The sequence below is a fragment of the Setaria viridis genome, chromosome 9 (assembly GCF_005286985.2).
Source record: "Setaria viridis chromosome 9, Setaria_viridis_v4.0, whole genome shotgun sequence".
In the NCBI taxonomy this organism is placed as follows: domain Eukaryota; kingdom Viridiplantae; phylum Streptophyta; class Magnoliopsida; order Poales; family Poaceae; genus Setaria; species Setaria viridis.
The window spans coordinates 52,667,984-52,682,740 of NC_048271.2; the positions used below are offsets into that span (position 1 = coordinate 52,667,984).

Genomic DNA, 14,757 nt, shown 5'->3' on the forward strand with positions numbered 1-14,757 from the left:
GCTCACCAGGACGTTTCGGTGTGGTGTGCGTGTGTGTGTGAGTGTGTGTGTGTGTGTGGGGGGGGGGGGGGGGGGGGGGGGGGGGGGGGTTCCAGTGGAGATCAGTAAATTACCTAAATAGGATTGTTATATCTAAAACCTAGCACAATACCTAAAAATCACAAAAAAATTCTCCAGTATATAACATACCTATATGGTTTGCTATACCTAAAATTTTTATATTATAATTTAAATTTCTCTCTCCTATATGTAAATATACCAATCCAAAGTGGATTGCTATATTTCTTTGCTCACCCGGGAACTCCAACAGCTGCTCGTACGAAACTTCCACCTGACGTGCACCCCCGACCTCCGTCTACGGCGCCGGCGGAGCACCGCGCCACCTCGCTCGAACTCACCTCCCCTCCCGCAACCCTTCTGTGACTCGGCACGCACCCTGCCCCGGCTCCGGCCACCGCCGCATAGGCACGGGCGAGGACGACGGAGGAGAAAAACATCATCGAATTGAGATGCAGGTCGTCGGAGGAGCTGGGCCAAGCCTCGATTCGGTGCTGAGCCGCCCAGTGGCGGTGGCCGGACCTCACCTCCGCCCGCCCCCAATCCACTATGCAACCGCTTAGGCCGCCGAGCCCGCAACCGCGCGCCTCGGCCAGATCCTGCGCGGGTGAGGGCGAGCCCCACCGTGGGAGCTAGCTAGGCCACTCGCGCGGGGCCGAGGTGGCCATCGGTGGAGGGGAAGGAGGAGGTAAGGAATAAGCATGGAAGCCATCGATTCGAGGCATCCGCCGTCGACTCGAGGCACCCGCCGTCGATCTGAGCCCTCCCGCCTTCCATATAAGCAGGGCCAATGGTCTTTGGTCTAAAAAGGAAATTGTACGCATGAGGTTGCTGCCGGCGCCAGGTTGCCAGGTCAGCAAACAAGTCCCAAAAGCGGGCATTCACGACAGCGCGAGACCCACGAGAAACGAGCAGCGCCACCGTGCGGGGAGGAGGGTGGATTTGGAGTTTTGGACTGTGGAGGAGGTAGCCTCTTGGAAGACGTTTTTATGCATGCAGCTTGGCGACATCTGTTCATCAATCATGCGCCGAGGGGATGGCTCGCTCTCGCTACCACCCGCGCTCACGCTCCCCCTTCCCCGGTCCCCACGACCAACCCTCGCCGTCGCCGGCTTCCCCTCCGGCGCCGGCGACCACTGCACCGCGCCCCCTTAGCCCGCGTTCCCCCGCATCCGCTCTCTCTCCCAATGCCGCGCCCTTCTTCCCTTCGGGCGCGTCAGGAGGACGAGGTAAGCATGTGAGGTGGCTCGACGCCGATTCCGACTCCGACGACGCCGCGTCCACCTACGCTTCCCCGCGCCGCCCCACCTACCGTGACGTCCTGCTACGACCGTCCCCACCGAAGCCGGCCGCGCCCCGCGCCGCTCCCACGCAGGCTGCCGCTACCGCACCTGTACGCGAGCGTTTGGGGCCGAGGAAAGGGGTCCGCCTTAGCCGCCGTCCAGACGGACGCCGCGGCCAGAGGACCCTGGTTCGTGGCCTTCCCCTGCGTCGGCCTGCTGACGAAGGTACGGGCGGTTCCAGCTACCACCGCTACTAACCCACCCGCTGCTGCCCCGGAGGAACAAGGTTGGACAACTGCGGTGGGGCGACGCACTCGTTCCAGGCGACGTCGACGTCAGCGGCTTGCGCTGCGGCGCCAGGGCGCGGACGGCCCGCCGAGCAAGCCTATCCCGCCGGAGTTCGCCGGCCGCTGCTTCAACTGCCTGTCCCACACCCACCTCATCACGACGTGCAGGCTGCCGACCAGATGTTTTCGATGCCGCGGGTTTTGGCACTTGGCCAAGGACTGCAAGCGGCCTAGGAGCCCAGTCGGCTCGGTTTCTTCCGGCGGGGGAGGTGACCGCCGTCTGGTCCCGCCGTGCCACTGTTCCCCCCGGACACCACGCGAATGCGGCGCCCGCGGACCGACACCCCCACCGACGGCCTCGTCCACCGGATACCCCGTCCGTGGCCGCCCCGTCATGCGAGGGATGGCACACGTCCGACATGCTGCTGGCGGTCATGCGGGAGGTTGGCAGGGGCAAGCACCTCCGGCGCGTCCAGACCGTGGCCTGCCGCGGCCGCCCTTGAGGGAGGGGCCGTCAGGCTCACGAGATGATGATGCCACGCATGATCGTGTGCCACCTATGTTCTACGACAAGGATACCCCGCCCGTCCATCCTGCTACAAGGCCCGCCGAGGAAACATGTTTCCTCGCTCGCGACGTCGAGATGGACGCGGCGGAGGGGCAGACGCGGCTGGCTCTGCTTGCTGATGCGCCGGGCGGGGCACTGGCCCTTGCGGTCGACGCCCTCCGTGCTGCCATGGCCACGCTGCCGGACGCCGCTGACAAAAACCTCTCCATCCGTCCCTTCTATCCTGAATGCTTCTTGCTCATGTTCTCCTCGCAACGTACACGGGACGCCGCGATGAGGGCCGGAAGCGTGCCGGTGGGGGACGTGCGGTCAGAGGGCGTCTTCCCCGGCGGTCCGGTCCAGCACACGGCGCGACGCCAGCCGGTTCAGCGCGCGCGGCCTGCGGTGCCTCCTGCTGCTTCCCCCACGTGCTCGAGTCCCCCGACGGACGACTTCCCGGCCCTCTCGTCCGCGCCGTCGGCGACTCCGGCGAGGCCAGGCCAGAATGCGCCGCCGCGCCCCACGTCGACCCAGCCCGCTCCGGCGTCCGTGCATGAAGCTACGCTGACCGGGTCAGCTATTCCGGTTTCAAACCTGGAGACAAAGGTGCTGCACCGGGCCGTGACGCCCCTGTCACTGCAGCAGCCGTGCCATACCGCGCCAGACGCCGTGCGCGTCCTTTCACCTGCGCGGCGCACGTCTCCCAGGCTACCTACTGCAACGGTAACCTCTCCTAGCGCGGCCCCCCCCCCCCCCCCCCCCCCCCCCCCCCCTGACGCGTCACGGGGGCCTCTCGAGCTCCGGAACAGTACGTCGCTCGACCTACCAGTGGAGAAGCTGCTGCCATACAGGCCCGGTCACGTCGAGCTGTTGGTAGACCCCATGCGCCTGGAGTCAACGTTGCAGGCACCGTTGTGCCCGCCAGCTGCTCCACATGAAGCAACACAGGCGCCCACACCCTTCTTTCGCGCCTACAGGCGTGAACCGGCCCAAGCTCCTACCCCGCGAGCAGCAAGGTGCACTAGCCCACCGCACGAGCTGCCCGTGACGGCACTGTTCTCAACACCGGTCAGGACCTACTCCCGCCGTGCTCGCCGTGGCGCAGACCACGCACCGCAGACAAGCAATCCCCTCAGGTGCTAGCTGACGCCGCTTCCTGGATTCCCGTGGCGAGCCGGGGTCCAACCGCGTCGCCATCACGAAGCTCCCCTACGAACACGGCTCGACGGCCAAGCACTGCTCTTGCAACAACAACTGCTCCTTCATCACCAGGAGCAACGCTAGCGGCGCCTGGCTCCGCCACAATTGCTAAAGAAAAGACTGCGGCCTTCTTAAACTCTATCCGTCTGACACTGCAGTCTCCCCTCGCGGACAGGGCGCCAGTCAGAGCGCCGACCGCGAGCACGGCGCTGACGCCACGACGAAGCGGCCGTCTCGCCGCTCAGCCGTTGAACATTCCGGCCTTCCAAAAAGGGCGAGGTGCTTGCCATGCGCAAATTAGGGATAATCGATTGCGATGCCGACGCTGATCATGTCGCCGCAAAGGATTTCGACAAGTTCTTTAAAGTCTACGATGCAGCCGCAACATTTTGCAACGCTCAGAGACATCTTTCCGCTAGCTAACGATCTGACAGATGACCAACTCATGCAGATCGCGGCCAGCGCTGGTATGGGAGCGCCTGGCATTTTGGTCGCCAGGTGTAATGCAGGAAGCGACGCTATGGAGCGCGGCAGGAGTAGGACCTTCATGCCTGGGGAGTTTTCAGCTGGCCAGCGTCCCTGAGCCACTAGTGGGCTAACGTTATGTTCTTGTTTCTTATGTAAAGGTTGCTCTAGTGCTTCAATGTAACAACTATTATAACACCGAATCCGTGTGCGTATGCCCGGTTGATCCACGTTGTAACAAACTTTCTCCTTCTTAATGGAAAGATACACAGCTCTTCTGCGTATTCTAGAAAAAAAATGCATGCAGCTTGGCTTGTTCGTACGCATGGTTTGTTGACATGTATTACCCCTGTACGCTTCAATGTTGTGTGTCCTTTTGGAGGCTTTCCAGCCAATCGGAGGACTTCACCAAGGTGACCCGGTCTTGTCGAATTTGTTTCTGTTTGTAGTTTATGAGGGTCCAATCGATGAAGTGTCATGTGTTAAGTGTTGATGGACGTGGGAAATATACCTGCACCAAATTTCTTCTCCAGATAGGGATGGAGAGACGTCGGCTACCTGTTTGCACCGTTGCAATTGTTTCTTGACGGGCGTGTGGAGCATGAAACCGGTGTATTATGCGGAGGAATTGATTTCGACGAGGTTCTTTTCTTTGTTTTCTTTTGCGTCGGTATTCAATTCCTCTTTGAATTTCATTTCGCCGGGTGTACCCACGACGTTAGTGGCGTTGCCGGCCTTGCAACCAACAACATGGAAGTTGGAGGATTGCTGTTTGTGAGGTTAGTTCTCCACTGCTCGTTTCTATGGGCTGGTGTTTTCTATCCCCCTGCTGCTTGTTAACTGGAGTTGGCTGGTGAGGTGACCGGTGTTTAATTCCGATAAAAATGGGGATTGCCCAGGGGCGTTCAACGGGAAAACAATATGTTTCTGGCGTACTACCGAAAGGCTTGAATTTTGAAGACTCTTCGTCGAATCGGATTTCGGCCGTGGGCTTCATCCTGGAGGTGGAAGATGACCCGGCTGCGGCAACATTGGTCGGCGGTGGCGACGAGCACTGGGTGCTCCTGTAAAGGATTGTTGTGCAATTTCCTTTTCATTCAGGGTGCTCAGTACGGGGGCTGGTGTAAGCCTACTGTATCAATAAAATCCAACCCTTTCTCTCTTAAAAAAATTGTCACATTCAGAAATTGCTTGAACACCAGATCTGAATACGAGGTACAAGAGAGAGCCATCTGGGCTCATTTCCTGAGTGCCAAGTTCCTATCAGCTCACAATTAGTATTTTCTCACAACTAGTAATGTGTTTGAAATTTTCTAAACGACACTTATTTTGGGATGGAGGGAGTATAATATTGTCATGGATACCCGATGTTGCAGACCTTAGAATACCCGGATCCCATTGCCTAATAGACACATCCCTCTTGTGCTTCATATCCATCAGATATGCATCATCATATAGTGCCACGGGCTGAAATCACTTAATATCCATGATTGGGTTTCGTTGAGCACTTTACAAGCATTACCTGCTAGTTGCCTTATTATATCAAGCACGGCCAAGTCAATGAATATACATCCTGAAAGCTGGTAACCTGCTGCACGTACCTAATTCATGTGCCATATGACCCTCATATGTTAAATTGGCCTCTACCTTTGCCTATTTGTGCTCTGGGCATAGGCAACCCTTAGAATCACCAAAAGTAGCGAGAGAGATATACTGCTGCCCTCTTGTTGCGTGCACCTTTTTTTGATGGTTCGTACAGCTGTATGTCCTCACAAACCTTTCCTGCAGTAAACACATCCAACTCTAGAAATAATGGCAAGCCACCAATACGAATATGCACGTCACTGACGTCCAACCTGGCAATATGATTTGTCTTCTCGTTGTCCATGTACTCATTGCCCATGGCTAGTTGTTCCAATAAGCCACAATGCGCATCCAGACCAGACAGTCCCAAACAGCATCAACGCAAGGCAGTTCATCTGAGTCCCTCTTGTAAAGCATCATCCCACACCACTGAAGCTTTGATAGACACCTGCTTTCGTTCTGCAGCCAACCTATCCTCAAGAGAGACAATTCGTCAAGTACGGCATGCACAGAATCCAAGCCAAGCTCCAAGAGAACAGCAGGACCGTTGAGCAAGTCATCGGTGTTTGGTGCGTCAGTTAGCTTACTCTCCTCACCAACAAAGTAATCTCCGCCTAGAGCTAACTGCAACAGTAAAACGTGCTGGTCGAGCATGTCTTGCACCTCCCTCATCCCATGCCACATCTGCAACATTCACTTGAGTTTTTGTCTTTTGGACGTGATCTGCTCAGCTTGTGCTGGCGCTCCTTCCTTCACTTCTCCCCTTTGCCTCAATTCTGATAGTTCAATTGTTGCTTGGCAATGGCCATGTTTGCCAAATTTCTCCTCCACAACATCCATGAACTGGTTTCAGGGACATAACTCGTGTTACCTGCAACCAGTGCTTTGCCTTACCCTTATATACATGGCCACCAAAATCACCCACATGCATTTGTTGATATTGTAAACATGGAAGTAACTGAGACAATCAGCCTTCCAAGCCTGCAGGTACTCACTTTTGAATATAGGGAAAGGAAGTTTTGAAAGGCTATTGCAGTTTCCACCTCCATTCCTCTCACAACCATGGTTCAGCACCTCCATAGAGTTAACTGTAAGCAAAGTTGTTACTTGTTAGGAACAAAATCATGTATTAGAGGCCCTAGAACGAGACACATGAATTTTGTTTGTTTGCCGCACTCTTAGATCAGTTGCATGCAACATATAGGAAGAAAGAAGACTTCATATCCCTGAGGATCTGTCTTGTACCGTTCTTACTCTGTTAAAATCTCTCCTACCGTTCTTACTCTGTTAAAATCTCTCCTGCAAGGATCCATGGATAATTCATTGATGGGTGATTCCAGTTTTGTAGTAAGGCAGAAACGTTTTTCATCAGAAAAAGAAATGAGAGAGAACTTATCAGAGTTCCAAACTGTAAAAAAACGGGCTTCTGCCTGAGCTTCCAAGGATAAAGGTAGATGAACCCGGAGGCTCCTAGCAGGCACTGGTAAGTTTCAACGTGTTGAGATGGGAGGGGGAGGTTAGGGCAGAATGATTGCTTGAGCTCGCCGTGATGTACCCAGCTATGAACAAGAAGATACCGTGTCGTGGCCATCACCGTACCCAACTACAGCGAAAGGCTACTCAATCGGCTGGCTCTAAAACCTCACGCCATCAAATGTCTACTAGGGGGGTGGGGATTGAAGAGGACGATGGGAAGCTAGGACTCGACGGATTTGGGGTCGGACGGAGGACCGGGTGATTTGGGGGCGCGGGGATGGGAAGAGCCGAAGAGGGATTCCGTCCCGACGTCCGTTGCGATCCCAAATTCCAAATCCAAAAGTCGAGTCAATGGCATCTTCCCCGTTGAGGAAACGCGGTCATAGGTGGGCCGCCATGCGAGCAGGCCCGATTGGAAATCGATTGTTGCACGGCCCACGCAAGCAGTCCCGATTGAAAATCGATATACGAGCTGTATCTGGTGTTTAGAAGCCCAGATTGGAACTGGGTCCATTGAGGTAGAAGCCCAGTCGGAATCCAACCGAGTCCTTTCTAAAAACGAGTCTTTTCTCAGCCAGTTCCCCATCCCCACCTCCAGACGTTCGAGTTCCTCCGAGAGGACGACAAGCAGAGGAGGCGTAACTCTAATACCCAAATTCCGTCTAGTTTCTCCTTCAATTCCCAACACCCGGCCGAAATCTGAAGCGCCGATGGAATCCGGATCGATGGTCGATAGCGTCTCCTTCAATCCCTCCGGCGACGCCAACAACGCATCCCCGTGGCCATCCTCGATTCTCCTCGCCCAGCGGGCGTACGTCGTCATCAGCAGGAACGACACCACGGCCTCAGCCAAATCGAGGGCCGACCATACCGTGGAGGTCACCTTCTGGGTTGCTGACCCACCGGCCGTGTCCTTCTACACCTTCCACTGCTCCAAGCCCCCCGTCTCCGATTGCGAGGACGCCGACTTGGAAGTTCAGCCTCATGTGGTCGGCGCACAGGGCCCATTCATTCTTCTCCGCACCTGCTTCGCTTCCGGCGACGACGAGGATGAATACTTCATCTACAAAGGCGACCCGGAGTCGCCGTCCCTCGAAAGCATCCCACTCCCCGATGATGATAGGCTGCGCGGAGTCAGCGAGTTTGGAATTGTGCCCCGCGGTGACGGGGGCCATTATCTCCTTGTCGCCCTCTGTTACACGGCGAAATATTTGGATTACAGGCTTCACATCTTCTCGTCTGAGGATAGGACATGGAGGACTAAGGAACTGCTCAATCCATGCCCTGGAGTCCACACAATTATACCTGCGAAGGTGTTCATGCTGCAAGATGGGATGCTATGCTGGGTTGATTTCGCGCAAGGCTTGCTGATGTGTGACGTACTTCAAGAACCCCTTCATGCACACTACATTCCATTGCCCGAGTTCTTACCTGAAAACAGACCAAAAGGGAAGCAATATGTCTCAGGAGCTAGTGCCAGGCGTTTTCGAGATGTCGCTTGCGTTGATGGTATGATCAAGTTTATTGAGATGGAACACGCGTGATCACGGAAGAGATTATAGATGTTCCTGCTGAAAAGCCGTTTAACCCCCGCGACAAGGATGTGCTCTACGACTCAGACTTGATCATGCTGAGCAAGCGCAAAGATGTGGACATCAAGCCCAAAATTCTGCGTTCAGTGAATGGTTGGAGTGCCATGACATGGACTAGGGAGGTAGGGTCCAACTGTTGGCTCAAGGGATGTGCCGTTGATGTTGATGACATTTTGGTTGACCACTCTGTTCGTCTGGCAAGTTACAGCCCTTGGAGCTTGAAATTCAAGAACAACTTAGCTTATCCCACCCTGAGCACAGATGCTAATGACCTTGTTTACCTCAAGTCATCCATGATTTTGAGAAATCCAAATAGATTGGCACGGGTAGTTGCTGTTGATCTTGCAGAGAAGACATTGAAAGTGAAAGCACTTGTGGGATATCCTTTTGGAAGAAGATATGACCCTTCCGAGCAAATATTCCATCCCTGTGCATTATCCAACTATCTGAAAAGGACTAAAGGTAATTGCTGACCTTCTGTTGTTATCAAACGTGTTGTGATCTGTATACTGGGAGAACCTGTGTTATGTGATGCTGTTTGCTAATTATCTTGTTTGCTGTTTAGACCCTATCAATGCCAACGTGCAACGCTGTTGGCGAAATTATCTTGTCTGCCGTTTAGACCTTTTAATGGCGACATGCCACACATATCTTTGTTTGGGTGTTTAGAGCTACATATGGTACTCTCTTGTGGTTTCTGCTGTGATTAACAGGGATATCAGTTTTTTGTATTTACCTTTATGGTCATATCTTAACCTATAAACTGTTGTTGGGATAGATACAAGGTGTGGATGGTCTTTTCTCTGCTGATTCATACTTACGTGCGTAGACCAGATTTTATCAACTTACAAAAAGTTAATGCTTCACTGATGTTTATCGAAGAACTCTAATTTTCTATGCATGGGTGAGTGCATATTTACAAACTGCGCGCTGTTTGGCTCTCCATCTGAGTCTGCAGAAAAAAAAAACTTGAGTGCTATTGATTCCCTGTTTATAGCTATGGCATAGCTTATGGGTTTATTGGTTTTTGTAGGCATTAAACTCTCAGAAAGCGAGATCACACCGGGGAGCTCTTCAAATGAACCAAATAATACAGCTGTAAGTATTTATTTTTTTATCATGTGTCTCTCTTCGTACTTCAAAGCACTCCCGCTAGTTAAGTTTCCCTTCGTTGTGTCTGCAGGTCTGTGTGGGTGAGCCTGATTCCTATGAATCTGAGAACAAACATCTCTCAGAATGCGAGATCACACAGTTGGGGAAATCTTCAAATGAACCAAATAATACAGCTGTAAGTGTTTTTTTTATCTTGTGTCTCTTCGTATTTCAAAGTACTCCCGCTAGTTAAGTTTCCCTCCCTTGTGTCCTCAGGTCTGTGTGGGTGAGCCTGATTCCTATGAATCTGAGAACAAACGTCCAAGGCAGGTTTTTTACTCTGTTGCGAGAGTTCTCTGTTCTGTGAATATTTGTATAATCATTATCTAGTTTATAAATCATCGAGCTATTGAGTATTTTGAAAGCTTGGGTTGCTTTGGCAACCCCCTAATACTTGGCTGTCTAACTGTGATTTCCTCTAAACCAATTTAGGATGATGGTGAAGAATCAGAGGACCTTCACATAGTTCTGGAACATGCCATGCCGTCGCTAGAGGCAGTTTTTCAGAATCTGGAGCGTTAAGCTGCTGTTGGTCGTCGCTTAAATTTGTGTTAATCTCAGAACTTGATAGGATTTGAAAACTTGAGGTTATCATTAGTGAGTTTTTTTATAGTGACGTGGCGTCATGGATGAATCAAAGATGAAGATTTATACAAAATTGTGTTCTCAGCTATTGTCCTATGTCATTCATTTGTAATTCATTCGTCTGCAGATTCTTTGTATAATAGTTTGGTGCTAGCTGATGGCTCGCAAATTCAATTTGAAACCGGCATGATCAATCCTGAAATGTCACTCAGAAAATGAAACTGGCCAGTTGCTATCCACGGTGCCTATAATTCAGGCTAGTCATCTTAGGTGAGCACACATGAAGCAGCATATCTAGAAAAAATTCCAATCAGCAGGCAGATATATTTCCTCATCATCGATGGGTGTTGCCACATACATGAAACTTAAGTTCAAGCTCGCAAATTGTTTACTGAACTATCCATCACAAACAACTCCAGAGCAGGACTGCTAAGCAGTAATAGACCAAAACTTGTTGATTTGGTTACAGCTTGCAAACATCGGAACCAGGATTAAGTTTTTGGAGCCCAGCTCACAGCAGACCATATGACTGGATTATTAGTACATCAAGCATAGGTGCCCATAAGTTCTCTTCACCAATCTATGCCCAAATTCCTTGAGGCGAATAGGCCTTTCGACATAGCAAATTACTGCCTTACTGGTGCTGATGACCTGATGACGTTCTGCACTTGAGCTTTTGCGAACTCTTCTGCAAGTGACAAGGAAGCATGTCAACACTAACACAGGTCATATTAACATATATCACCGGGAGAAACCTAAGATATCTTAGTTGCTCTGGATAAATCTGTTCCATGGCCTCTTCTTTTTATGATTCATGAACATCGGACAATAGGCGTACATGAATACTAGTTAGCTCTCACAACTATGTTCAGGCTTTGTAAGGACCCTGAATAGCATTGTGTTGTGATCATTTCAGCGTAAAATTGGTTGATTGCTACTTTGACATGGGATGAATCTTAGACAAACTAGAGATTTCAAGTGCAAAACAAGTAAAAGCATATCAGGGTCACCCACCATCTTAATCCAATGTCCTCTACAGCTGGGACTTTGAGGGAAGGGCATACATTCCAGCAGCAACTGCCTTCCTTATGGGCTTATATGGCCCATCCATGGTGCCAACACCTGGGGATAAGCAACTGTTGTTGCATCCCTCAACAAGTTGCCCCTGAAATAACTATAGCATCATTTGATTGCCGTCAGCTAGCCACTGAGGGGGCATGCAAGAAAGCAAACTTTTCAGTTCATGAGACAAACTTTCAAGTAACTGAGAGTGGAGCAACATTGAGTTTGGTGTGCAACTTATACTTACCCTATAACTAATATTTGCTCAAACAACTTTAGCCTTATAAATCCCACGCTAAACTCTAAGCAGATTCCTTGTATGGCTCCTCGGTTTCCTGGCAGTGTCATTCTGAATGTCCAATCCAACCACAGAGGGCAATATTGAAATATACTAGGATGCCTCAGCAAATCATCAACACGTAAACATTTCAGAATAAGGGATCACAATAGAACAGCAAAGAAAAGCTTAGAAAAGTCTGAACCAAACCAGCAGTGCATCATTATGAAGCAAAGGCCCCCAAGTAAAGTGGTGGCACACTGCACACAATGTCTGCTGTTTTAAGAATTGTAAGTGTCCTTATGGAACAAGAAATTATCCAAGTGTCAAGTCATAACTGTGGAAATCTGTCAAATAACACCAAAAACTTAAAAAACAGGGGCAGAAGATTGGATTCTAACAACTCAATATCCATTGGAAAAAAAAAACAGAACACATTCTCTGAATCAACAGTTCAAGATCATTTCCGCATAATCTCCCAGCTATGTATGATACTAATTTCTAGTGGTCATGTCAATGGTCGTTTTCAATTACAGGTAAGCAGCAGATCACATTTCACAAGCAAAAATAAGGCACACCTAAACAAAACTAAAGCAACTCAACACCATTATCAATAGCCCAAAGTAAAATAGTTGCACACCACATTTGCAGCTACGGTATGCTGTATGCCTAACCATAACCCGAGAGATCTGCCAAACAATATTAAGGAATACCTCAAGTATTCATTGAAACAATAAAAAAACAAGAAGGAACACACAACGGTTCACTTAATCTGCTTGAGGCTACTTCATCCTAACCATCTATAATCTTAGGCGACTCTAAGTTTTCAAATATTACAACATACAAATGCAATACAAGCAAACTAAACATTGGATTAATCACGCCAGAAGATCAATCAGCATTGCAATTCAGAGAAAAATGCAAGGGAGAAGCGGGGACTAGTCTAGAATCTAGAGGGGGAAGAGAAGACGAAGCGAGAGGGAGGAGGTGCCTTGACGAAGCACACTCCAGCTCGGCGAACTTGAAGGCGATGCCGAGGCGGCCGAAAAGGACAGAGCAGTTGGAGCAGGCACGCACGAGACCTGCAAGGCGACGAGCCGGCCCTGAAGGCTCCAGCTGCAGCTGCAGCTGCAGGGGCAGCCCCGCGGCGCGCTTGGTGGTTTTCAGCTCACGAGAAGCCCGCGGAAGTATCCTAGGCAACGAAACCGTCAGTGCCGTCGCTGCTCTGGGCGATCCCCGTCACTGGGCACCCGCGACGGCGCTACCTTATCCGCTTGCAGCATCTCCAGGGGCTAGGGCCGTGAGCAGTGGCTGCGCGCGAGGATATCTGACCGGAGGCACCAAGAGGGATCGTGGATTCTCCGGAGGATCGCGCGGCACACATGCAAATATGCGATGTCGCAGGCGGAGGTCACCGGCACCAACGCGACGCCGCCGGCCGCCACGGCGGCGGCGCTGGTTTTGTAAAAGAAACCCGAAGCCCCCACAGTTTTACAAATAACCCCCTAATTTGGATCGCGAATAGTAATCACGACCCGATTATTTGCATAATACCCCGAGGGTTTTCAAATAACCCCCCTAATTTGGATAGCGATCAATAATCGGATCCCGATTATTTACATATAACCCCATATATGTTTCAAAAGCACCCCTAATTTGGATCGCGACTAATAATCACGATCTGAATATTTTCAAATGGACCCTGGGCTCTAGTTTTGGATCGGCTTGTCCGCCGACGACCGCTGCCGTCCTCCTGCTGCGTGCTGCCGTTCCTGGCGGAAGTGCAAAGCTCCACCCTACCGGCTACCCGCTCAGGCACCAGCACCAGTTCACCGGTCGTCCGGTCCCCTGGCTCCCGCAGTTTGCAAGGAGCGGGGAGGAGGCGCGCACGATTTGTCGAGGAAATCCAGCTCCAGCCACGGGCGGTTTCGAGCTCCACGGCGGCCTTCGAGTATAGATGGCCATTTGGCCTGACGGCCCATGGGCTGGTCCACAGCACGGCATTTTGGCCCGGTCCAGGCACGGCTTGGCATGACGGCCTTGTAGGCCGGCTCGGCCCGGCCTACACCACGGGCCGGCCCTGGGCCGCTATCTCAGCCCATGGGTTGACCCGGCACAGCCTGTCCCATTTGGCCCGTGGGCCATAAACAGGCGGCACGGCCTGCCAGGCCTGACTCAGCCCGGTCGAAACCCCGGATAAATGACCGACCGTAACCTAGTGCCGCACGCCTCCACTCCTGCTGCTTCGAGCCGCCTCCCCGGTCTCCCCGCACTGCCTCCGTCTCCGCGCCTATCCTGCCTCTGCCGTCTCCCCCTGCTGGCTCGCTCCCGACGACCTCCGTGCCTCCTCTGCCTCCACCGCCTCCCCCTGCCAGCCTGCCCCCGGCGGCCCGGCAGGCCAGCCCCTCGCTCGTCGCGGCCTCCCCCGCCTCCCCCTGCCCCCGATGGCCCGGCCGGCCGGTCGCTCGCACGTCGCGGCCCCCGCGCCTCTCCCTGCCCCCGGAGTCGTGCCCCTCCGCCGGTCCTGTGGCCCTCCGCCGCCGCCTCCCTGGCCGGTCCCGTGGCCGTCCGCCGCCGCCTCCCCGGCCGGGACCGTGGCCCTCCACTGCCGCGGCGGCGGGAAAAGAGGAGCCGAAGCCGTGCTGTGGGCCGGCATGGGCACGGCAAGCCTATTAAGGCCCACCGGGCCAGCGGGTCGGCACGGCCTGCCTAAGAAGGCAGCAGGCCGAACCTGAGCTGCTCCTTCGGCACGTGGGCCGGTGCAGCCTGGCACGATTACTATGCGGGCCTAAACAGTCCGGGCCTAATCGGGCTCGTGCTAGGCTGGACCGGGCCGCCCGTTTGGCCATCTATACCTTCAACTGGGAATGGTGGTTTTTTTTTTAATCACAATGGTGGCTTGGTTCATAGCGAGCCGCAAGCGCCCCTCCGTCTCCTCCCCGGACTGCGGTGTGCCTGACACAACCGCGACGGTGGCTGCTGGCTCCGTGCCTCCGCTATGAGACCACGACTTCGTCAAACGCCATTGCTGCAAACAGAGTGCTGGCCCTCTCATGTCATGTTCTTATTACTTCCTCCTCATGTTTATGGTACCAAAGTGTGTTGCCGCATCTCACGCGTACAAGGTGGGTGCTTTGACGCTAACCATTGCTTGAGCGCTGCTGTCGGCTGTCGCCGTGCTAATTCCTGT

The 14,757-nt window shown here is 52.8% G+C and overlaps 1 protein-coding gene and 1 long non-coding RNA gene across 4 annotated transcripts; one reads left to right on the top strand and one right to left on the bottom strand.

Moving 5' to 3' along the window:
• The first annotated feature begins 7,494 nt into the window (after positions 1–7,494).
• Positions 7,495–10,368, top strand: LOC117836111 (uncharacterized). The gene is made up of 5 exons (XM_034715486.2): positions 7,495–8,953; positions 9,525–9,589; positions 9,675–9,779; positions 9,860–9,909; positions 10,076–10,368. Exons 1-5 carry the CDS (start codon positions 8,527–8,529, stop codon positions 10,107–10,109), a joined length of 681 nt encoding a protein of 226 aa, XP_034571377.1. The 5' UTR covers positions 7,495–8,526; the 3' UTR covers positions 10,110–10,368.
• A 155-nt stretch (positions 10,369–10,523) lies between these two features.
• Positions 10,524–13,044, bottom strand: LOC117836112 (uncharacterized). 3 transcript variants are annotated; one of them, XR_004636017.2, is made up of 3 exons: positions 11,538–13,044; positions 11,243–11,435; positions 10,524–10,916 (listed from the first exon to the last, which is right to left on the bottom strand). It is a non-coding gene; the product is annotated as an uncharacterized lncRNA (long non-coding RNA). The 3 variants fall into 3 exon arrangements; XR_004636018.2 differs by having other exon boundaries at positions 11,243–11,402; positions 11,538–13,042; XR_004636019.2 differs by having other exon boundaries at positions 11,243–11,393; positions 11,538–13,041.
• Positions 13,045–14,757: the final 1,713 nt, after the last annotated feature.